Here is a 21,689-nt window from a genome sequence, read left to right on the forward strand (position 1 = left end):
TAGGACGCAAGGGGGCCTGATATAATGGTGCTGCTGAAGGCTGTTCTGAATGTGGCAAAGCAACGATGCGGCGCCAGCACCCACGGCCTCTGGGATATGCACTGCCAGGAAGACCCTGTGCTCGATTCGCTGGAGCTGGTGGATTCTGATCGTAGATGCAACTGCAAAGTATCAATCGAGCTGTGTGTCCCATGAGGCATCGTCAACGGCCGTCGCGGACTGATCAGGGCACTTGCCTTTCGGAGAGAGATGAGCCAATCTGCATCAGCTGCTCGTTTGCCAGCTGCTCGGCCTCCAAACATATGAGGGAGATGAGCAGCTTTGGACAGAGCACATCCTGAGTCACCAAGCGACGCATCAGTTATATCCCGTATCAGCGAAAGTCCAGCGCACTTGCACCGCTTTCGAGCCATTGCGAATCGAGTCGCGGGCCTACCGCCGGACAGTGAGGCGAGTAATCCATCCCTGCAGCCAGAACATCGAATCAGTGTCTCGCAACGACCATGCACACCCAAGAACTGGCGGCGTCTCACTCGGAGAGCGCTGAAAACTCGCACCAGTACCTCGTATTCGAAAGCCCTGGTGCATGTCGGTCAAGGCACTCCAGACACTTGAGTCTTCGACGATGGACTTTCGGTAGAGCAGGGGAAGCACCCCGCCCGTACGGCTCGGAGTCAGCTGCAGGCTGCGAGTGTCCATTTGCCGGCACCCGGGGTCAAGATGGGGCACAACGACAGTTGCCAGAGATTTCGGTGTATTGAGTCATCGGCGCACGTCATCGCTGCGACAACAGCGCATGGGCCCGCCAATGGGCTTTCGTTCGTCTGACTTGTCACTTCTCTCGTGGGAACAACGGTGAGGCCCGTTCGATTGGAATCTCGGCCGGATGGTCATGGCCCGACTCTCTCCATCGCTTACCAACGCCACAGTTCGCCCATCCGCGTTCGGTTGCATCGACTTTGAGGGCATCCAAAATCTGCGAGCCTTTCGTGGGCATGAATGGCTGTACCATGATGCCAATGTTGCGGAGCCCTTCAAAGGTATAGTAGAGGATGTGCCGGAGATGCTGCTCGGACTCGGGCGTCTTGGCCTTGGCAACCTTCCAGGGAGTGCTGCGGTCCCAAAAATGATTGACCTGCGCAATCAACTGGTTGACAGCATCAAGGGCCTTGGGGAAAGCAACATCATCCATACTCTTGTTGAAGATCAACCTGGCCTCCTCGATCGCATCGATAAGCTGCTGCTCCGATGCATCTGGGTCGACATCGACTGATGCGCGGGTGGGGATTGCCATCCAAATGTTCGTTTTGGGGGTCATTGCTCTCATCATCAGGTTGCCGAGCCCGTTAGCGAGGCTGTTGTAGGTCGCCTCGAGGGCGGTTTCGTCAAACACTGTGCACATCAAAAACATTAGAGTGAGCATTTATGGCAACCGGGGTCCTATTCATAGCGTCATGCTGCGATTTCGACGCACGCCGCAGGCAGTGCAACTCGGCTCGCCAGCCTCACAGACACTCACGGACTTACCGCTGTCGTTTTCAATGCTGCCGATCTGCATAAGATAGAATCGGGTAGGGTCGACGCCGTATTTTTCCGTCATCTTCACGGGATCGACGACGTTGCCGAGGCTCTTGGACATTTTTTGGCTGCCGACAATCCAGTGGGCATGCGAAACAATGCGCTTTGGCAGAGGTAGGTCTGCTGCCATGAGGAACGCTGGCCAGTAGATTGCGTGGAATTTGATAATGTCCTTTCCGACAACGTGGACTGTCGGGGGCCACATTCGATCATCCGTGCTTGCCGTTGAGGCCCATGGATATCCCGCGACAGTGAGGTAGTTGGTCAGAGCATCCAGCCAGACGTAGACAACATGGTCGGGGTCGTTCGGGACAGAGATGCCCCACTGCAGCTTGCTCCGCAGCCTTGAGACACTCAGGTCAGGTAGGCCGTCTTTGGATTCGAGGATACTCATGATGATGTTATACTGCGACGATGGGACAATGACTGCAAGAGCATCGGTATCGGTTTCCTCGAGTTTGCCAAGCAGAAGGGGTTTCCAGCGCCGCTGTGTGCATGAGATGCCCCCACGATTGCCAGATGATCGGTGGGAAGGGACGACTCGAAGGCTGTGGGAGCATCCGGAAAGTCGAGTCCCGACATTGATGAGTAGTAGGGAATCAGACATACCTGACGGATCCTGCTTCATCCATGCGATCAGCTTCTCTCGGAACTCGCTGAGCCTGAACTTGTAGTTTTCCTCGCGGGTCCATTCGACATCCTTTCCGCTCTCTTTCGAGATCTATCGGCATGATTGTTAGACCGATGCTGAGCGCAACTGATGCTGCAGGCAACATGGCCGCCATCCACCGACCTCGTCGTGTATCCCCGGCTCTACCCGACGACATCTGCGAGATTGCAACGAACACACATACCATCTTCTTCTTGCCGTGTGCGTCAGTGGCCTCCTCGACTTGATTCTCTGGATAGAATGTTTCGTCGGAGACACAGTACCATCCTTCGTGGTGGCCTTTGTAGATGTATCCGTTGTCGTAGAGCACCGTCTAGAGATGCATTTGGGTTTCATGGAACCAACCGACACACCAGCAAACATTGAGCATCGAGCATCGATCCGGAAGTAAGCCAAAGAGCATATGGATCAACTTGGTGGCCGCCATCTGCTCATACATGGCCGCTCGTACGAAGCTCGGGTATCGAACTTACCCAGAGATGCTGCACAGCACGGACGTGCCGTTCCTCGGTCGTGCGGATGTAGTCCGTGTACGAGACACTTGATCGGTCAAAGAGTCGTTGGAACCTGGTGGAGATTTGGTCGCAGAACTGTTGCGGACTGGTGCCCGCCTTGGCCGCAGCTTGCTGGATCTGCAGTCGGCATAGCGGTAATGAGCGATCAGCATGTCGATTTCATCCAAAGACGGCAGCGTAAGCATTTCCGTTGACTTTGCGGCCGAGAACAACGAGTCATGGCCCGCTCTGGATGATCGACTGCCAAACGATGACGCAGATTCACATCTTGGTGTCCAACCTTGAGTCCGTGCTCGTCTGTGCCGGTGCTGTAGATTGTGCTGACACCTTTGAGCTCGCTGTACCGCTTGATGGTGTCGGCAAGGACGGTGGTGTAGAGATGGCCAATGTGGGGATCTGGATGAGGACCGGATATACTGGTGAGGACGAGATCGGTTCAAGTTGCGAGCAACAGCAAGTCACTGAAGATGATGCGGCGGAAGAGAGCAGGATCCATCGAGGGAGGATGCTTGCGTAATGCGGACAGAGGCCGCCGAACGGCAGCATGGCCGACCTGCATTCACGTAATAGATGGGCGAGGTGACGAAGCCATAGGACGCCAGCGACGATTGGCTTGTTGACAACAGACGAGCTGCACCGTTGCGGCCGGTCAGCGACTGTAGAGATCTTCGAGCAAATGCAATGGAGAGCATGATGTGCGGGCCGCAGGCAGAGGAAGCGACGATCTGTCTGGGATCAGGGATCTGTCAGGGATCAGGGATCTGTCAGGGATCTGGCAGATGCGGGACGAACCAGGACCGGTCGGCGCAATGACCAGAATGCGTTCTCGATCCATGTCCGTGCTCTGGCCAGAGCCTCGTTCCTCCATCGCAGCTGCTATCGCAAAGCCGCACTTCATCCGGGACTGTGCAAGAAAGGGATGGCATCGGAATCCAGAATCGCAATGCCCCTGCAGCTGCCGCATGGATGCGTTATCCCGGCTGTGAACGAAGCTATCGTTTGATGCTCTCTCTCTCGCCTGGTGCTCTCGCCATCCGAGGAGACGCCGAGAGCGCGGATATGCTGAACCACCGACCCAAGATCAGTCTCCATCCTGCTCCATCGCCGATCGCACTGGACCGACGAACCCGCGATGGAGTCGTGGAAAGACATCATCAAGAAGCTCGTGGCACTTGTTGGACGGGCCTACTACAGCCCGAAAGAAGTCATCGTCCTGGACCTGCTGTCGAATGTCCATTCGTGGGTATTGCCTGGGTTTCAGCAACAACGACAGGCCGGGGACCAGACCTGGCCGCGATGGCGATTTCATCGGAGAGCTGCCGATGCAAGCACATAGGCCGGAATGTCTGGCATTGATTCGAGACAGACAAACAGACAGACGGATAGACAGACGGATAGACAGACAAAAGCAAAGCTAATCGCTGAGACTCATTGGTCGCCGTACCGCCCGTTCGATACCATCGCAGGATGCGGGACGAGGAGCTTGCAAAGTACCTCCGGATTTCGTCTGTAAAAGATCTCCATCGGTTATGCGGCCAGCTCAAGGCCGAGGGACTCATCAAAGTGTGAGTCGTTGCCGTGCATGTTCATAGAACCGCTGCCACTGTTGTCGCCAATGGGGCTGCACTGAATGACGACTTGTATCAGCGACGCACGACTCGCTGCATATCCACCAACGCCGTTCATTCGACCGTACAATCGGACTCATGTGGTTTGGATCCATCTTGACGCTGCGTCTCTTGCATGCTGCGGCTGGTTCAGCGAAACGAGGCTCGAGGATCCGGCGAGGCCGTCCACCAACAGCAAAGGTGTGCCGAGGAAGGTGACCCGGTCATACTACTACATTGACCACAAGTCTTTCGTGGATGTCGTCAAGTGGAGGATCTACTGCATCGGCAAGGAGATCGAGCGGGAAGTTCAAAGCGTAAGTGCGCTGGAGGCAAAGCACGCATCGTACTCGAAGCCCTGCGAGGTGGCTCATGTGGCCAATGGCTTGCAAAGAGTCGCAAAGCGTCGACTCCGAGATCTTGGCGATGCGACACAGCCGAAGGCGTTGTCGATACTCATACGCTCGCTTTCCATCTACCCTCTGGATCAGCAAGCGGCAAATGTCTCCTATGCGTGCGGCGAGAACTGCGGGCGCCAGTATCCGTTGATCGAGGCACTGATGCTGCAGCGAAGCGACGAAGGGCTCTTTCTTTGCAGCGTCTGCGAGCAGCCGCTGACAGAGCTCCTCGGGAACGAATCCTCGGACGGCATGAGCGCAAAATACACCAAGTATGGAGACGAAGCCTCTCGATAGTCGTCTGTATGCCGTCAATGTCATTCGATGCGGCAGGGCTCATGCGCCAGTTAACCTCTGTCCCCTCCAGGTTCATGCATGAAAGCAAACCAATTGTGGAGCTGCTGAAGCAAACCGATACTCTCACGATCCCCGAGTAAGGCTTCTGAGTTTGCTTGGCTCGACTGGACCCAACCCCGGGTGTTCATACCCCCGAGACACCGAGTCATCCAAATGCTCACACCGCCATCTCTGCAAAACCAGATACATTTCGGTGAACGCGACGATCGAGAACACGCCGAGCTCGGCCATCGATCCATCACTGGGTGAGTGCCTGGATGTCCGATGCTCTGGGTTGTGGTCGAGATGCTCTGGGCGGATATCCTGCATTTCAATCGAGCCGCTTACCGCTTGATTCAGCTCTATACTGTTGCGCGCCTCCGCTTACCGGATTTTTAATCTGCTTGTTCAGATACTGGTCGTGAACTCGACATCTCACGAGAGACCGGTGCCCCGACCGGAGAGATTGTTATCGTTTTTGAGGATGAGAACGACAGGTGTGATACTGCATGTCCGACTCCTCCACCGATTGGCTCCCTGTATTTGTGCATGGCGGCTTTACTTATGCATCCATTACTATTGCTGTTGCTGTGGTCGTTGCTGTGGTCATTGTTGGAACAACTGCCCAGATCCGGCCAACAAGCCGCCGAGGGGCATGAGGATGGTAAGTAAAGCATGCCGGATTTACTACACACCGCGCTTGCTGTTCGCTCGGATCCAGTATAGGCGTCGTGGCTGACGCTGAATGCCATCGCTGCCTTCAGAAATCACGAAAACGACAGCACAGTACTACCGCAACCTGATGATGGAGCCCAGCCCATCCAGCAGCCTCTCGCGGGACGGCGACGGAGACGGCGCACTCAAGCGGCCATTTGCCAGCATCGACAATGCCGATATTGGTCCAAGCCAGAGCAGCGCCGGCTCCGGCCCCAGTTTGACCCGGTTCGACCTTGGAGACGACGACGATGATGATGACGACGATGAGTTTGTTGAGGGATAGTCGGTCCTGCTCGATGGACATGGTCGCTGTGGAGCCCAGCCATGGATCCATCGATCCATTGCTTCGTCGCGGTTCGAGCCGGTCACATGCCCTGCTCGCGCGCTGATTGGCTGCCGCTGCTCGGGTGATGGCGACCAGCCATTGGACGAGGCATCGCTGCGAGGAGAGATCAAGGACGAGAGGGCTCATGCAGCCATGGCATTGGCGAATATCTTACGTTTCACGCAGCAATAAAGACGGAGCTGACCCCATGCGACGGTTGGAGTGGGCATGAGCTTGTTCCTGGCCTCCGAGGACGGTGCTGGGTCGAGTGCGGCAGCGAGAGCAGCCCGAGACGCGCACTCTCGCTCGCCTCTCGCTTCTCGCTCAGGCGTCTCGATCCAGCCCACCATCCAGCCCACCGTCTCCTCTGCCATCCGGTCTGCCATCTGGTCTGCCATCCAGCCTGCCATCTGGCCTGCATCTGCTCGACTCTCCGGCCGTGCTGTCATCGCTATGCTATCGTCCATCCTGCGCACCTCATTGCTCGCCCTGCTGCTCAGCAGCGTTGCTGTCGCAACCTCCTACGCCAACAACAACCAGGGCAACTCGGGTCAGTCCGGCGAAATCCCGGCCCGACACGACTACAAGCAGACCTTCAAGAAGCCCTACTACCTCTACAACGACAACCACACCATCCCGTACTGGAACACCCACGGAAGTGCGTTCATCCTCTATCAGCGTCTGCCGCGCTTGCACCCGACTCTCTGGCTCCCGAATCACCTCTTGTCTGGGTGCTCGCCGATGAGATGATTGCTCAAAGTCGCCGACGCTGTCGCGGTGGCTCTTGCTTGTGCCGACGCTGCCATGGTGGTTGCTGATCCCATATGCTCGCTTCTTTGCTGTAGATGCCCTGCTCGGACCCTCCTACATCCGCTTGAGCCCGAGTGTTCCCAGCACCCTCGGCGCCATCTGGTCGTCCGTGCCCAACCCACACAAGGAGTGGGAAGTCATCATCTCCTTCCGAGTCTCTGGCCGCGATTACCTCGGTGGAGACGGCTTTGCCTTCTGGTACACCCAGGAGCACGACGAGATGGGCCCCGTCTATGGATCCAGGGATTACTGGCACGGTAATTTGGGATCTCGCAGTCGAGCTCGTCGGCGTGCTCGCCAGACATGTCGCATCTGCGGGCGTGCTGCTGGGCCGGCAACCTTTGATGCGGCAGAATCGCTGACTCTCGCTACCGCCACAGGCATCGGAATCGTCTTTGATACCTCGGACCAGAAGGAGAACCGCTACATTCCCCTTATCTATGGCATTCACAACGACGGACACAAGAGCCTGGCTCATCGCGATGACTACATCTCGCAGACTTTCGGCGCCTGCTTCCGCGACTATCGCAACAGCCCCAACGACGTGAACATCAAGATCGTCTACTCCAACAAGAACCTGAAGGTGGGTTTGGGGCAGTGTCTGGCCCGCTGCACGATAGGGCCATCGGCTGCCAAGTTGCCGACGACCTGCAATGCTTATCCGCCCCACCGGATCGACCCTCTATACCTTCTAGGTTCTTGTCGACCTCCGTCAGGGAGGACACGGATACACCGAGTGTCTCACATATGAGGGGGTCGATCTCCCGACGGGCTACCACTTTGGTCTGTCTGCCTCTTCCAGCGCACACGGACACGGTGAGTATTTGGCCACCCTGATGGCAGCCTATCAATCCGCCCTTTTCTGTCGGATTCGATCTGTTTCTGACTACTTGATCTCACCCAATGACATCCAGACGATCACGACATCATCTCCTTCGATACCTACGAGCTCAACCCTGCTGTAAGCTACCAATCATGCGCCGCTCTCTGCCGTTGGCATTGCCGATGCCATCATCCGCCCACCGCTGACAACTTTGGCCATAATAGGGTGGCAACAAGAACAAGGGATCGAGCGACTTCCATCTCAGCGACGATATCAAGAAGGTGGGTGTCCGCTTAATAGCACATGCCTATCACCACGCCGTGCCATGCCCAAACATGGCTAGCACCACGATTCCACAGCCCCGCGAGTCCGTCTTGGTGTCCACGGGCTCGCATCAGGGTGAGGGGAATCAGATCTGAGAGCGCGTGCAGCTGACTATCGTTTACGACTCTAGAAAATCAACTTTATCGAGCACCAGACGCAAGAGCTCCTGGAAGCTGAGGAGGAAGACGACGCCCCGGAGGGCTACCAGGAGGTCATCAATGTACGTTGTGGTCGCCGTCAGTGGCAGGGCATTGGACTGTTGTGGTCGGAACCTCGGCTGGCGGCGAAGCGGTCCTCACATCTGTCGTGGTTATAGCCCCATGTGATCCAGGGCATCCAGGAAAACCAGTTCAAGATCATCGAATCCCTGAACATTCTCGAGCACACTTTGAACAGCGTCTTTGAGAACACCGGCAACTCGCATGAGGCTGGACGATCCCGCGGTGATAAGCTCGATGCGATCGAGTAAGTGTGCCCATGCGAGCTCGAGTGTCATTTCTGTTGGTGGAGGAGTACCACCCGCTCGGTTCAGGCTGATAACTGACCGCACGCCCCCCTTCTGCCAGACGCAAGCTGGGCGAGCTCGAGCAGAAACTGGAGATCCTCACTACCGCCATCGCGCACATGACGAGCTCGGTAAGGACATCCGCAAACACTCTCCTGCGGTGCATATGCCTGTGCATGGTACACCCGCGGCCCCACTGCGGTAGACACCAGCGACACTGCGCTCTGACCAACTGGCCCGGGCTGCATTCCAACAGGGCAACAGCCAGATCCAGAACGTCAAGGACAAGATCGACACCGCCCATGAGATCCTGCAAAAGACCCAGCAGCACACATCCTACACGACCTGGCTCATCATCGGGTTCGTTGTGCTCTTTGTGGGCTACGCTGGCTATTCGGTCTACCGAAAGAACTTTGAGGAGAAGCACAAGAAGTACTTCTAAACGCCACCGGCCCGGATGCCACGGCCAATTTGGACGCCTCTCACCGGTTGCTCGGCGAAGCGGCCCTGGTTAGACTCTGCTGCCTATACGATCATATTCTCTGTTCGCCGAACGGCTCCTTTGAGCCACGGCGGTTGGCTGATGATTATACTCCTTCCGGACTCTTTGATTTCTTCCTTCCCCCCTGTTCTCTCTGGTCTCTTCCCGCTCCATCGCGCTATGCTGTGCTGTGCTGTGCCTTGGTACAGCCGACTCTCCGTCTGTCCTTGCCATCCTTCCATCGACTTGAGTTCATCCCAGTAACAACCCGGTCCTTGCCCCAGCCGACCTTGTCTTGCCTCTGGCCTCTGCTCACCCTTGTTCCCGGCCTCCTCTCCCTATCCGTAATATCATCTGGATGGCTCTCCCTCAGTGCTGGACTAATAAACGGACTCAGGGACTCGTCCATGGCCCGGGAAGACAGCTCTGGATCGAGGTCATATCGGATATACTGACAGCGAGCAAGCGGCCCCGGGCGACACAGGAGCGGTGCTCTGCGGGAGAATTCTTCCCACCAGCTCGTGCCCACCGGTTCGTTGTCGCTGGGTCATCGACGATATCAGTCTCGCCACGTCACTAGAACTTCGTCGGTCCGGAACCTGGCGCGAGCAACCAAAGTTCCATTAGTCGTCAGCACTCGAGGCATCGTCATGGCGGCCACCGGTGCGTCTGTCGCTCAACCCAGTCGCACGATACAGGCGAGCAATCGGCGCTCACCTTTGCGTGCACCAAGTCTCTTCCAGCGGGGTCACATGGCCCGTCTTGAACATGAGGAGCCCGGCCTGCGCAATCATGAGCCCATTATCGATGCAGAATCTGCGCGAAGCGATAGATCAGTTGAGTGGGCGGCTCACTGTGCACAGCCGAGACAATAGAATCGAGCCCATGTCGTGGATCCTTGAGCGCCTCATACCTTTCGTCGGTAGCGAAGAGATGTCCGCCCCGCTGCTTGACCATCTTGCCCATCATTTCTTGGAGGCGCTCGTTGCCTTGACGATGCAACCGATTGGTGAGTTTCCCGTCTCGGCATGCAGCCAGCTCAAGTCCAAGTCCATGTCCAAGCCCATGTCTGTGCCTGGTTGACTTACATCCAACGCCTCCGACGATCATAACCTCGGTGGATCCAACATGCGCCATGGCCCGCTCGGTTGTCTCGACGAGCATGGCAAAGAGTGTCTCCTGCAGCGAGAAACACAGATCCTCAACGGTGCATGTGCCGGCCGAAAGTTGCTCGTTGGCAATAGTTTCGATGTACGCCAGGATGCCCGAGAACGAGACGTCCATGCCCTTGACGGCATACGGAAGCTCAATGTACTGGCTTCCTCTGTGGGCAGAGATACGGGTTGCAAGCGGTGAGATGCTGTCCCACCACCATCAACGGCATTGACGTTGATCGTGGTTTGTTGAAACGGCGATCTAGGATCAACAAATACCTCTTTGCAGCCTGCTCGATGTTGTAGCCGGGACTTGGGTCGTTGGGCAGGTTGACGATGCGTGCAAACCGGTCGAGGCAGTTGCCCACGGCAATGTCGATCGTTTCACCAAAGATGTGGTATCTGCAGCATGCAGCGGCGCCAAGTCAGATCTTGAAACCAATGTCTGGACTGCTCGCTGAAGTGTCTGCTGGACGGCGGCCGCCCGTCCTGCGCAGGCCATGCACTGACCTTCGTTCTGAGTAGGCAATCACCTGGGTGTTGCCGCCGCTGACATACAATATGACAGGGTTCTGTGCCGAGGTGATCATGCGGCCCATTTCGATGTGTCCAATACAGTGGTTGACGCCCACCAGCGGCTTATTCCAGAGCAACGATAGCGTTCTTGCAACGACGGCCACCGAGGTCAGCGGGGCGCCCATACCAGGGCCTGCAATCGAATAGGCACGGCAGGCGACATGACAATGCCGAGAGGGTCAGTAGAACTGGCTTCAAGAGCTCTCGATGCTGTGGACACATTCGTGATGATCTGCGGGATGATCGGCAGGACGGCGGATTCGGCGGATGCATCGAGGAGGCCAGCCGACCTTTGGTAAAGCAGATGCAGTCCACCTGCGTTGGCTTGATGCCCGCTTCGGACAGAGCAGCCCGCACGAGCTGAATGACATGCTCCTGGTGGTGAGCGGCCGTGTCTTTGGGAAGAAAGCCTTGGCCTGGCGGGGTGATGTAGGTTCTCCGGACGTTGGCGAGGACTCGGGCCTCGCCAGAAGGAGCATGCTCCATGATACCGATGCCGATCTTGTTTGCGCTTCCCTCTGCCAGCCAGAATGGACAAGTGTCCGCACGCAGCGGGTGAGCCCAAGCGATATTTGGGTGGCAAGGCCGGCTGATCGAGGCGCTCGTCAGCCAAGGAGCGGCAGCTATCATACGAACCCATTCCAAGGGCGATTGTGGATCTGGCCATTGCAGGGGCGACGGATGGATGTGGATGATGGATGTGGATGGATGTGGATGTCGATGTCGATGGATGTGGATGGACGGATCGAAGCGCTGCCGTTGCTGGAGCCGAGGGATACGTGCTGATCGACGGATCGGCTGCGAGATCCGAGTCCCCGTTGGAGAAAGCAGGTCTCGGAAAGTCGAGCCGCCATCGACGGCGGAATTCGGGACGCGGCCGAATCCCCAATCGCCCTTGCTCGTGAAATCTGCGCTGTCCAAAACGACTGCCGAAGCGACCCCGCCCTGCCTCGTCTGACTTCTCCTGCCCAGCCGCCCAATGTCTGCCCCGGAGGAAGTGCAGCCGCCCCATGCCCGGAGGCATCCGGATCTGCATGTCCATATCCCGACGCCCCGCATCCCGCCCTCGGAGATGCTGACCCATGCCGCTCGGGCGTCGCTGAGGTGGGTCGTCGTGCCTGGGACTCCAGAGCAACTGCCGGCCTTTCCCATCGCCGTTCCCATCCTCGCCTGCGTCTAACCCCCCCGCCGCCGGGCTGATCCGCACTATGGGTCCGCAGGGCAATGTGTCTCGGATTCGGCATTCGCAGTGGGTTCTTGCTTCTCGTCAAGCTTATTGCGGTGCTGCGAAGGTAACCAGCCATCGTCATCGTTGCTGGCATTGCTGCTTCTATCTTTACCAGCGCTTTGCGAACAATGCAGCTCGTCCTGCAAGCGTCCAACACTTTGATACAGCTCAGCCACCATGCTGCGCCGAACGACGCTGAGCCTTTGCCAATGCTTGCCCCCTCGGCTTCTATCGTGCACCGTCGATCGAGTATCAAGCATTCTTGCATTGACGCTTCTGCGGTGGTCGGCCCGCGATGGCCTGCTTTCCATCCATTCATCCATCCAGAAAAACGAGTATCAGGAGTGCCATTCGGCGGTCGCTCTTCCATGAGGAGACCCTCCGCTTTGCCGCCTTCTTTGGATCCTTTGCATTCATATGGAAGCTCGTCAACAACATCATGGTTCACCTGCGCCAGAAGGAGGACAAATGGAACGGCTTTGTCGCTGGATCGCTGGCTGGGCTCTCGATCCTTGCCGAGGAGAGTGGCCGCCGAAGAGCCATTGCCCAGCAGGTATAGCAGCACGGGATATGCGCATCGTCTCGGCAGCAAGGGTTCCTGGGGTGGTCATGAAGTTGACGTGGGAGGATGAATCGCAGACGTGATTTCATGATAGCACCCCGATGCTGGCCATCCAACGCAAACGACTCTGGCCTGTGCAAACGAGGAAGGCGAGCTCCTACTGACCAGCCCGCTTGCCTTTTTCACCGTCGTACCCGCCTTTGACATCTGGCAGCTGGCCGTGCGTGCCTGCCAATGCATCTACAACGGCCTGAAGAGCCGCGGGATTTTCCACTTCCACATGGGCGACACTCTGATCTTTGCGCTGTCAACAGGTGGGTTTGGGCACGCAGCGTCGCTCCAGCCGCAGGCCCGAGAGTGATTTCGACAGAGTACTCAGTCACTTGACGGAGACAATATCTTCTACTCAGCCCTATGCCGCCATGCACATGCTTGCTGCGAGAGATCCACCGCAACTCCCACGCCATCCGTGCTTCGTCGTATCATTCACGCCGCATCTCGCTTGATTGCCTTGGATTCCTGTCGCTGCCAATCGGTGTATGATATCGTATCACACAGCCCAAATCGTAGGTATCCCTCCGATGAGCCTTCCGCCAGGCAAGTGCATCCGCGCATTGCTCCAAATATCTTCTTACGCCACCATCGGTCTTCCCACACAAACAGATGTACTCGTATGTGGTCCAGCCACACACCATTCCCAAAGTATACTACAACTTTATTGTCTCGATCAGCCCAATCCCCGACGACATCCTGAAGCTGGTGCGCCGCAACGTCAAGGAGATTCCGATCCCAAGTATTGATTTCATCCAAGCGGCGCGGGCACACCACGGAACAGCCCGAGCCCTCAGCGTCGCTTCGGAGCTGTCGTCGCTCCCTTCGATCATCCCATGCGATATTGTACACCCGAGTACATCTTCATGCACGCAACATGGACTGAGAACCTTCTTCCGTGTTGTCATCCGGATCTTGCCTGTGCATCTGGGGCTCAACGTCGTGCCTATGATTCTGCTCAAGCACAAGGACTTTATCAAAACGTAAGGCTGGAGTGGCTGGCGGTATGTGCCCGCGGCAGAAAGAGAAGGGAAGTGGAGTGGCTCTGAAACGATGAGTGATACCGCATACTGTTTACCTTCCTTCTTGTTGCAAAGGCCCCTCGCGGTTGTTCAAAAGGCCATCAGCAACTCTGCAGTGAGCACAACCTTCTTGGCAACGTTCACCTGGCTTTACATGGTAAGTCGAACGGTGGACACGTTTTGGGCATACACCTGTGCAAACGGCACCGAGGGAGGCTCCTCGCTCAACAAATGCGCTGCTGACTGCCCGGTATGCTTCAGACGCTAGCGTGTGGCACGCGTAGACTCGCCGACTTTGGTCTCATGAAGCAAGACCATCGATACAACTACTGGCTCATCGGATTGCTGGCTTCCTCGGCTATCCTGATCGAGGACAAGCGGCGACGATCGGAGCTGGCAATGTATGTTGTCCCTCGCGGACTCGTGGCCCTGTACACGGTGATGTACGAGCGCAAGTGGATGATCCGGATTCCGCACTTTGATCTTGGCATGGTAAGCGTCCTGTGCGGAGGCACTCTTGCAGAGGCGCTTGTCTCTCATGTCTGCTGCTGCTCTCATCAACCGTTCTGCTGACTGCTTCCTTTCTGCTTCCACTCGGAAATGCGCCACCGCATCAACCAGTTCTCCGTGGCAATGGGTGTCTTGATTGCCTTCTACCAAACGGAGCCTACGGCCATGAGCAGCCTTATCTACAAGATTCTCAAGAGCATCGACTCGATTCTCGAAGACGGCATCTTCTTCAGCAACAGCGCCAGCAAGGCGCTGCCTGCAGAACCCTCGCCCGAGAGCGCCGATGTGTACACGGACTCTGTGGATGTCATCAGCGTCGAGGTGCTTGCACCAGTCATTGGAGGGCTCGAAAGCCGGGATGACGAGAACGACAGTGCGGCAGAAGTCGAGTCTGACACGCCCAGCGCGGAAGAGTCGCTGAAGATTGCATCTTTCAGCGAGGACGAGGATGCAACGACGGCGCGTGAAGGGGCTGCTCGGCCGTGACGCTCGACGCACAGCGACTGAGGATATGCAATCCAAGTTTGAGAGAAAGAGAGTTTCGGAGCCAGAGCGAAGCGGATCATGTCGCAATACACTGAACCGTGACGACTCCAAATGGCCTATCGGCGTGATGAAAGAGAACTCAGGCTGACACTGCCGCAGGAGTTCGATACTGTAGCGGGAGCTCGATACTGCGGCTGCGGACACTCTGGAGCAGTGGGCGACAGGGAGATTCTAGAATCTAGCAGTGGTTCTGCGTTTATTGGTCGCGATCGCTCAAGTGCCCGTGGAAGGTGACATGCGTGTCATCGCAGAAGAGGACAACGGTGCGCGGACCCTCGATCTCAACTCTGACGTCCATGACAATCGGAGCGACGGGATCGCGCACCTCCTGGCCAGAGGATATGGCAGAAGGCACCGGCGAGGGCTCTTCGGGCCATTCACAGCTGGCGACTTTCTGCCAGGCAACAGGGAGCGGCCGTTCGTCAGCCAGGATCTTGAGCGACGAATCCATGTCCCGGAAGTAGGAGTCGAGGTAGAGGCGTGCGCTCGACTTTGATTGCGGCGGGAAGAAGGTAACGTCAACATAGCTGAGGGTTTGATTCGCAGGGATTTCAATGACGGCCATTGGATTGGGCGGAGCATAGACGATGGTGACCTTTTTGATGGGCGACTTCCACAGGTCGGTGATGCGATCGATGCGCTTGACGGCAAAACTGGGTTTGTATCGGTTGGGCAGGTCACCGTTGCTGAAGGAGTGAACCTTTTCGTTGGTAGCGATAATGATGGACGCGATTCGGCCTGTAGGGATGGTGGTGGAGCCCGGCGGTGAGGGCGGATCCATTGGTCGCCATCCGGTCGCCATCCGGACCAAGGTTATCAGTTTGCGAACGATACCGTGGGATACAGACGAACGTTAAAGAACAGATCAGCAACATGGTGGTTGGGAACGGGTGCGCTCCTGTTCCGTGGGTGCCTGTGGCAGACAAGTGACGAAGCTACCATGATGCATGGAGCTGCAAGCTGGGGGATGGAGGCACATTGCACGCAAGCCGCACGCAACCCCAGATCGCTGCGCGACGTACCCGTGAGGTTCATGTGGGTGAGAGCAAAGTCGTTTCGCAAGTTAACGGATCCTTCGCCCGAGAACAGATCGTCAAGCGTGACATTCGGCTCGCTGAAGGTGATGTCGTAGGTGATCGATCGCAGGCGGTTCTTGTTGGCGTCGATGTTGAGCTTGACGTTGTCGATGTAGCCAAAGAAGTTGTCTCCGTCCCAGTGCCAGTGGCTAAAGATAAAGTGGTCATCGGCCTTCTCGAGCCCGTAGTAAATCCGGAGCAGCAGCATGGTGTGGTCGTCCGGCTGGGTCTGGAAGCTCAAGTGTTTTGGAGCACGGTTGATGGTCTCAGAGAGGCGGTTGTCGAGCGGGAGGGCACCTTCGGTCGGCATCTTGAGGACGGCGGACATGTCGCTGCCGCCATGATATTGATCCTGCAGAGCAATCTGGAGCTCTTGCATCTCCAGGAGTCGTCTCCACTGGCTGTTGACAAGATGGTCGAGCTTGGTGTTGACGTGGCGAGTCTGGTTCTCGCTGCGCAAGATGATTTTGTGGATGTAGTCGCTCTCAAGGCGGTCGAGGTAGCTTTGACGGTTCTGGGACATCATAATGATGGGTGCCTGGAAGGCCGCCAGCGAGGACAGGAACAGGTTCAGGAGAATGAACGGGTATGGATCCCACGCGAGCCCATTTGGCGAGGAGCCGAACTGAGCCAGAATAAGGTTGAGGCTGTGGCGATTCCAGGGATATAAGAGTGAGAGTTGGTATTAGGCATATGGCTGCTTGACAGGGCGTTGCGATGCAGCGATGCATCGCCGGCGGAATGCTTACGCAGCCCAGGTCACAAGGAATCCGGTCAGAGCCAGGACAAAGCCCCACGAACCACCGAATCTGGCGACAGCATCGGCGGCCTTCTGGCCAAAGGTGCGCTTCGTGTCGAACTGGCGCTGCCAGACCTCCTCTTCGATCTCGTGCTGGCCGAGGTTCCTCATGGCGTCATCCTGCAGCTGGGCGAGGCTGGCGCTGTCTTCCTCGAGGAGCTGCTCGACCCGCTTGCGCAGCACCGAGTGCAGATCGAAGGTGCAGATGCCCCAATCGCGCGCATCGGGGCTGCTCAGGGCCAGCGTCGGGTGGGCGCGCTGAATATGGCGCTGCAATCGGGGGTCGAGCTTGCGGATCTTGTAAATGTCGAGGCCGTCGCTCCGGGCAGAAGGTTTCTTGCAGACAGCACAGTGGGTTGGGTTCGTGGCGGGGCCGGCTATCGCATCCGTCGGCGGGCCCAAGGCAGGTCCAAGGCAGGGAGAGGGGCGATCGAACAAGATTGGCTTATTTTCAGCAAATCAGATCGAGCGAGCGAGCGCAAGCAAGAGCGACCTGGCAGGCTCTGCAGCCAGACAGCCTGACGACAGCATGGATCGGGGGCTGGCCGCTTGGATCATGGCACCAGAGTGCCGGAGACCCGTGCTGCTCGACGCACCAATGCAGATCGGCATACCTTGGCCCTCGTGCGAGGCAGGAGAGGCGGTATTGGGGCCGGCATTTGCGGATGCAGCAGCGGCGACAGAAGCAGCAGCAGGCTGGGTGGACGACGACCAGCCCAGGTCGACGCGAACCTCTTCGGCCGAGAGCGATTCCTGGGTGGCAAAGCTGCTGACGAGTCTGCTCCGGCTCATGGCTTGACGACGCTGGAACAGGCGGGGGGGGGAGCAGCTGGCGGGTGAGATGCGAAGATGAAAAGGTGGGCTGCGAAGAGGCGACGGATCGGCAATTGGGCTCGGCGACCGGCAAAGACGGCGATCAAAAGCCGCGCTCTGTCGGCTTGTCGCTGCACTGTTTCTGTGCCGTGCGCTGTTTCTGTCGACAGCACTGTTGGCGCCGCTGTTGGCGCCGTTGCTCGAACTGCTCACCCACCCCCGTGTAACATCCTCCGCAGCAGCGCACTGTTACTTCTGTGCAACGTCCCTGGGCTGTCCTTCCATTGTGCGCGCACTGTCGCTGTGCTTGGAACATTCGCTGCTGTGCTTGCTGCGCACGCATGCCATTGGCCGCCACACCTGCACGACCCACGTTTGTGCACCGCCACGCCCGCTCTCCGTTCATGGCCGCTGTGCACGTCTCCGTGCTGCTCCAAAACAGCAGCCCTTCTGGAAGCTGGGCTTTGGGGCTGGGACATCTCTGCCATTGTCGCCGGGAGCCGTGTCTGCAGCATTCCAGCGTCCGTGCATATCCCCGAGTGAATGTGGGGCGAGTCCCAGCGAGCCCTCGCGGGCCCAGCCAGGCGCCAAACAGAGTGGGGGGGGGGGTGGGGAAACGCGGCCGCTGTCGAGCAGAGATCGGCCTGGGCGCCTTTCCCACGGACTCTGTCGTCTTTCCAACTGCTTCCTGCACATCGTGTCTGTGCAGTATTTTCTTTCAGAACACTGTTGCATCTCTCCGAGCCCACCATGGTCCTGTCCCAGCCGTCGCCGGCGTTGCCGTTGGTCTTCTCGGCGGTCGCGCTCGCGGTATGTCTCGCAGACAATATCCCCAAACTATCGGGGCCTCATTGCCGCCGCAGCTGCTCGGCAGTTGCTCGGCAGAATCAGCTGCTCAGACCCGTCCGTCGACCCAGGTCCTGGTCGTCCTGGCTGTTCTCGTGGTGCTGCATTTCAAGGACAGTCGCGAGCATGAACCCATCGGTACAACGGAGCGTTGGAACATTTGCCGTCGCATGCTTGACCAGCCATGCAGCTTCATGTCTCGCGAGCGCCATCGTCATCCACCATCACCACACACCAACGCACTCGCCGATGACATCTCATTTGGTCCCAACAGCCACAATCACAGCAATCGTCACGATAGGTATTGCGGACTGGCCTTGAGCCACACAATCGGCAGCCGCATGCATGTGTCGCAGCCAATGTGCTGAGCCAACGCGTATGCGACGTTCAGGGCTTTCGATTGCTGCAATCGTCATCATCCCAGTCGATGTCTATCTGGTCTCCTTCACGACCGACGCATCCACCGGACTCAAGCACAACTGGGCGACGCCGGACTATCTTGCAGTCACGTCGACGGCCCTTCGATACACGTATTTCGGTAACTGTCATTCGCAAGAGTGGAGCGGCCCGCCAGCTCCAACATCGCCGTGCGTCGCTGTGCATCGCTGACCCTCGTATTTCCTCGACATACCACAACCTGCTTCGCCCAGGCATCTACGCAGCCACCGCTTTCTGTATCTTTGTGGCGGTGCCGTTTTCATACTTTTACTTTGAAGAGTTTGACGACAGCGATGCGGCCTGGAAGAAGGTGGGCCACAACCATCGCTTGTGATATCGGCCGCGATCTTCCCGCGCATCGCCGCCTTTGCCTTCATGCATCTGACTCCCCTTGTCGTCTCAGAGAGTCGCCTCTGCGTGCAAGTACACCGGCTTTACCATCTTGATCATCACCACCTTGATGGTAGCCGGCATGGTCGTGCAAGAAACGTCCGTCCCAAGCAGTCCCGCCCCATGGTTCGACCGGATGTTGTCAAAGAACGGTATGGCGAGATTCGGCTCGGCTCGGCCGGGGGTGCCCCTATCGGGCAGGAGGTCTTGTATCTGTATCGCCGGAGAACACGGAAGCTGTGGACACCCGCTGACTTTTGCGGTCTAATATGCATGCGGAACGCCCTTCCCGCTGATCCTCCAGGCTTCGAAAAGTCGATCCGCTTCGTCTTTGCGACCATGATCATCTTTGGGATGTGCATTTACACAACGTGAGAATCAGCCCGCCGACCTGGAGCAGAGTCCATGTCCTCGATGTCTCAACGCGGTCTCACATGTGCTTGATACAGATACACGGCGGTCGGCCTCTTCTCGATGTGCAAGGATCTTGCCAAGGGTACAGCGAGATTCGGATTCGATGCACATCAGAGCGTTTTGACGGCAAAAGTTTGGAGCCACCGCATGAGTTGTGCCGTTTATCATCCCGGGGCTGAGACATCGCATTCCTCCGCCGAAATCAGGCAAGCCGGCTCCTGTCGCCGAAAATCGCGAGGTGATTCTGCAGAGGAGGCTGCTTGAGGGCAAGATTGCTGCCCTCCTATCCCGAAACGGTGGATCCGAGGCTCGAATGTCGCGACGGGACCGAGCCAAGCTCCAAGAGCTCCAGCAAAGTCTCAGGTTGGTCAAGCTTCAGTTTGGACCAGTGTACACCCAGCGCTGCTCCTCGACCCAACGGCCACTTGAGCCAATCGACTCGTGAGTGGGCTCACCAAGTCGCACTCTACCACAGGCAGTTCTCCGAGCCCGACCCTTCCACTCTCACTCCGCCGACCCACTTCGGGATGCTGCTGGAGGCCATCAAGCCGTTCAAGGTACAGCACCAAGGGCACGACATTCCTCGCCTGATGCTCCGACTCGATGTGCTCCACGAGTAGCTGCCTGGCCTGGGTGCTTACTGCTTCCATTGTTGGCTCCGTCACTCAAGGCCGCGATCGGAATCGTCGCCATTCCCGTCACCATCTTGACGCTGGTGTCCGTCGGCCTGACCAACACCGACCGAATGCTGTTCTCGGTGTGCGGACGAAAGTGCGGCTTCATGATTGACACGCCAACGCTTTTCAATCCGATGGACTTTTTGCTGCTCGAGTCGAGCAAGGTGAGTTTGTGTTGTGGTCTTGTCGCTTGCTTGCCCGATGCACCTCGCCTCTTTCACATCGATTGCCCGCGCCTGGTTGATTTGGGGAAGCACGACCCTGAAATGCACAGGACTAACAACAGCGCCGATTGTGGCCTCATTTGTGGCGTTCGACCCGTTCATGCCACTCTCTTCCCCCCCCTTCTCCCAAAGCTCTTTCCTCTGGACTTTGCCATCCTGTTGCTGGTCGTGCTGATCCTGTTTGTAGCGACGCTCTACGGCATCTCGAAACTCGGCATCCGATTCCTGTGGATCCATCTGTGCGACTTGAGGCCCCAACGCTCACTGCCGCAGGGTCTGCTCCTGACGGGAGTGATGGGCTCCTTGGTCGTCTTGGCGCTTGGATACACCATGATGAACGTCGCTCCGCAGTATACGACCTTTGGAAACCAGGCATACGTGAGTGAACGCACGGAGTTCGGAGGGTCAGTTCATTGGCATGCAGTTGCGGTAGATGAGAATTTGTCGCCACCAAGTTGCGAAGCAGCCACCGCCAAGTCGCTAAGCGTCTTCCATGACAATTACGCATCATTTGCCTGTGCAGTGCTCGCTGATTGTCAACGGAACAGCCATGTGCACGGGCGACAATGCCAGTCCCATCCTGCCATGCTCGTTTTCTGCCAACGAAGGTAGGCACTCAACATCCCCTCCACCATCTTTCTGACTCGACCAGGTCGCTTTACTTGATCGAGACCAAATGATTGATGGGGGGGAGGTGTCACATCTGATAGACCACCGATCCGGTGCAAACGTGGCCGAGCTGTGTCGGTGATCCTTACCATGCATTCACCCATCGACTCGTATGCAGCCATCTGCTCGCCAACTGTGTTTTCTACCATCCTCGATCAGATCCTCTACAACACACCCCTCTTTGGCACAACATACTTTGTTGGCCAATGGGTGTTCCTTGTCGTCTTTATGCTTGCGGGAGTGATTGCCAAGTGGATCGGACGCCTCAGTGGAGACGAAGATCGCACCGAGGTACGCAGCTCCTCCCCATCACCACAGCCGGCGACCCCACTCTAGTTTGCAAGGATCTTGCTGCATCTCAACCACGAAGGACATGATGACTACCAGATTTTGATTTCTACACATGCCGAAGTACTTGCTGCAGCCGTATCGTTGGCGTATCCTGACATTGTGCTTCACGCTCGCATTCAGGACGAAACCGAGCGCCGTTCACTGTTGAGCGGCAGACGTTCCGCTTGATCGGTGCGTTGCTAGAGCACATAAGCCACTCACCGAGGAAGCACGTTGAATCAAAGTCAACGCTGCGAATCGGAAAGTACCGTGGT

General features: G+C 57.3%; 7 protein-coding genes across 7 annotated transcripts; 4 read left to right on the forward strand and 3 right to left on the reverse strand.

Moving 5' to 3' along the window:
• Positions 1-563: 563 nt before the first annotated feature.
• On the reverse strand, positions 564-3,862 carry BJ171DRAFT_513477 (tRNA synthetases class I (M)-domain-containing protein). Its single transcript, XM_053111780.1, has 7 exons — positions 3,317-3,862; positions 3,044-3,159; positions 2,722-2,880; positions 2,433-2,561; positions 2,188-2,299; positions 1,528-2,004; positions 564-1,392 (listed from the first exon to the last, which is right to left on the reverse strand). The coding sequence occupies exons 1-7, from the start codon at positions 3,453-3,455 to the stop codon at positions 833-835; spliced, it is 1,692 nt and encodes a 563-aa protein (XP_052964666.1). The 5' UTR covers positions 3,456-3,862; the 3' UTR covers positions 564-832.
• Positions 3,863-6,357, forward strand: BJ171DRAFT_513478 (uncharacterized protein). The gene is made up of 9 exons (XM_053111781.1): positions 3,863-4,002; positions 4,230-4,328; positions 4,525-4,687; positions 4,862-5,040; positions 5,136-5,201; positions 5,309-5,370; positions 5,517-5,601; positions 5,734-5,768; positions 5,869-6,357. The coding sequence occupies exons 1-9, from the start codon at positions 3,896-3,898 to the stop codon at positions 6,102-6,104; spliced, it is 1,032 nt and encodes a 343-aa protein (XP_052964667.1). The 5' UTR covers positions 3,863-3,895; the 3' UTR covers positions 6,105-6,357.
• Positions 6,358-6,457: 100 nt separating this feature from the next.
• On the forward strand, positions 6,458-9,536 carry BJ171DRAFT_513481 (legume-like lectin family-domain-containing protein). The gene is made up of 10 exons (XM_053111782.1): positions 6,458-6,804; positions 6,992-7,213; positions 7,337-7,539; positions 7,652-7,772; positions 7,871-7,917; positions 8,004-8,060; positions 8,234-8,323; positions 8,420-8,568; positions 8,670-8,739; positions 8,865-9,536. Exons 1-10 carry the CDS (start codon positions 6,600-6,602, stop codon positions 9,048-9,050), a joined length of 1,350 nt encoding a protein of 449 aa, XP_052964668.1. The 5' UTR covers positions 6,458-6,599; the 3' UTR covers positions 9,051-9,536.
• A 112-nt stretch (positions 9,537-9,648) lies between these two features.
• BJ171DRAFT_583979 (Gcp-like domain-containing protein) lies at positions 9,649-11,486 on the reverse strand (the record flags this gene model as incomplete). The annotated part of the gene is made up of 8 exons (XM_053114281.1): positions 9,649-9,688; positions 9,807-9,905; positions 10,003-10,078; positions 10,178-10,413; positions 10,523-10,645; positions 10,754-10,952; positions 11,110-11,337; positions 11,456-11,486. The coding sequence occupies 8 exons, from the start codon at positions 11,484-11,486 to the stop codon at positions 9,649-9,651; spliced, it is 1,032 nt and encodes a 343-aa protein (XP_052964669.1).
• On the forward strand, positions 11,456-14,789 carry BJ171DRAFT_177851 (uncharacterized protein). Its single transcript, XM_053106041.1, has 9 exons — positions 11,456-11,923; positions 12,040-12,111; positions 12,375-12,600; positions 12,824-12,923; positions 13,168-13,175; positions 13,273-13,643; positions 13,758-13,839; positions 13,944-14,174; positions 14,304-14,789. The coding sequence occupies exons 1-9, from the start codon at positions 11,799-11,801 to the stop codon at positions 14,676-14,678; spliced, it is 1,590 nt and encodes a 529-aa protein (XP_052964670.1). The 5' UTR covers positions 11,456-11,798; the 3' UTR covers positions 14,679-14,789.
• A 126-nt stretch (positions 14,790-14,915) lies between these two features.
• Positions 14,916-17,449, reverse strand: BJ171DRAFT_627518 (uncharacterized protein). The gene is made up of 4 exons (XM_053115559.1): positions 17,228-17,449; positions 16,564-16,990; positions 15,761-16,461; positions 14,916-15,476 (listed from the first exon to the last, which is right to left on the reverse strand). Exons 1-4 carry the CDS (start codon positions 17,403-17,405, stop codon positions 14,935-14,937), a joined length of 1,848 nt encoding a protein of 615 aa, XP_052964671.1. The 5' UTR covers positions 17,406-17,449; the 3' UTR covers positions 14,916-14,934.
• Positions 17,450-18,176: 727 nt separating this feature from the next.
• On the forward strand, positions 18,177-21,627 carry BJ171DRAFT_583982 (uncharacterized protein; the record flags this gene model as incomplete). Its single annotated transcript, XM_053114282.1, has 14 exons — positions 18,177-18,236; positions 18,344-18,410; positions 18,664-18,810; positions 18,923-19,020; positions 19,114-19,252; positions 19,405-19,471; positions 19,550-19,596; positions 19,721-19,877; positions 19,990-20,071; positions 20,185-20,355; positions 20,548-20,793; positions 20,939-21,023; positions 21,203-21,375; positions 21,619-21,627. 14 exons carry the CDS (start codon positions 18,177-18,179, stop codon positions 21,625-21,627), a joined length of 1,548 nt encoding a protein of 515 aa, XP_052964672.1.
• Positions 21,628-21,689: the final 62 nt, after the last annotated feature.

This window comes from Polychytrium aggregatum, assembly GCF_025602895.1.
Source record: "Polychytrium aggregatum strain JEL109 chromosome Unknown BJ171scaffold_30, whole genome shotgun sequence".
Classification (NCBI taxonomy): Eukaryota; Fungi; Chytridiomycota; class Chytridiomycetes; order Polychytriales; genus Polychytrium; species Polychytrium aggregatum.

Coding starts and splice junctions, on each gene's coding strand:
- BJ171DRAFT_513478 (XM_053111781.1), top strand. CDS start 3,896: ATGGAGTCGTGGAAAGACATCATCAAGAAGCTCGTGGCACTTGTTGGA. Junction 5,371..5,516: donor GGCCATCGATCCATCACTGG/GTGAGTGCCTGG, acceptor CTGCTTGTTCAG/ATACTGGTCGTGAACTCGAC. Junction 5,602..5,733: donor TTTGAGGATGAGAACGACAG/GTGTGATACTGC, acceptor ACAACTGCCCAG/ATCCGGCCAACAAGCCGCCG.
- BJ171DRAFT_627518 (XM_053115559.1), bottom strand. CDS start 17,405: ATGAGCCGGAGCAGACTCGTCAGCAGCTTTGCCACCCAGGAATCGCTC. Junction 16,991..17,227: donor TGCCTCGCACGAGGGCCAAG/GTATGCCGATCT, acceptor CGGATGCGATAG/CCGGCCCCGCCACGAACCCA. Junction 15,477..15,760: donor CACCCACATGAACCTCACGG/GTACGTCGCGCA, acceptor CCATCCCTACAG/GCCGAATCGCGTCCATCATT.
- BJ171DRAFT_177851 (XM_053106041.1), top strand. CDS start 11,799: ATGTCTGCCCCGGAGGAAGTGCAGCCGCCCCATGCCCGGAGGCATCCG. Junction 11,924..12,039: donor GCCGCTCGGGCGTCGCTGAG/GTGGGTCGTCGT, acceptor ATGGGTCCGCAG/GGCAATGTGTCTCGGATTCG. Junction 14,175..14,303: donor CGCACTTTGATCTTGGCATG/GTAAGCGTCCTG, acceptor CGCATCAACCAG/TTCTCCGTGGCAATGGGTGT.
- BJ171DRAFT_513477 (XM_053111780.1), bottom strand. CDS start 3,455: ATGCTCTCCATTGCATTTGCTCGAAGATCTCTACAGTCGCTGACCGGC. Junction 2,881..3,043: donor CAGACGAGCACGGACTCAAG/GTTGGACACCAA, acceptor TGCCGACTGCAG/ATCCAGCAAGCTGCGGCCAA. Junction 2,562..2,721: donor GTGCTGTGCAGCATCTCTGG/GTAAGTTCGATA, acceptor ATGCATCTCTAG/ACGGTGCTCTACGACAACGG.
- BJ171DRAFT_513481 (XM_053111782.1), top strand. CDS start 6,600: ATGCTATCGTCCATCCTGCGCACCTCATTGCTCGCCCTGCTGCTCAGC. Junction 7,214..7,336: donor ATCCAGGGATTACTGGCACG/GTAATTTGGGAT, acceptor CTACCGCCACAG/GCATCGGAATCGTCTTTGAT. Junction 7,773..7,870: donor TTCCAGCGCACACGGACACG/GTGAGTATTTGG, acceptor AATGACATCCAG/ACGATCACGACATCATCTCC.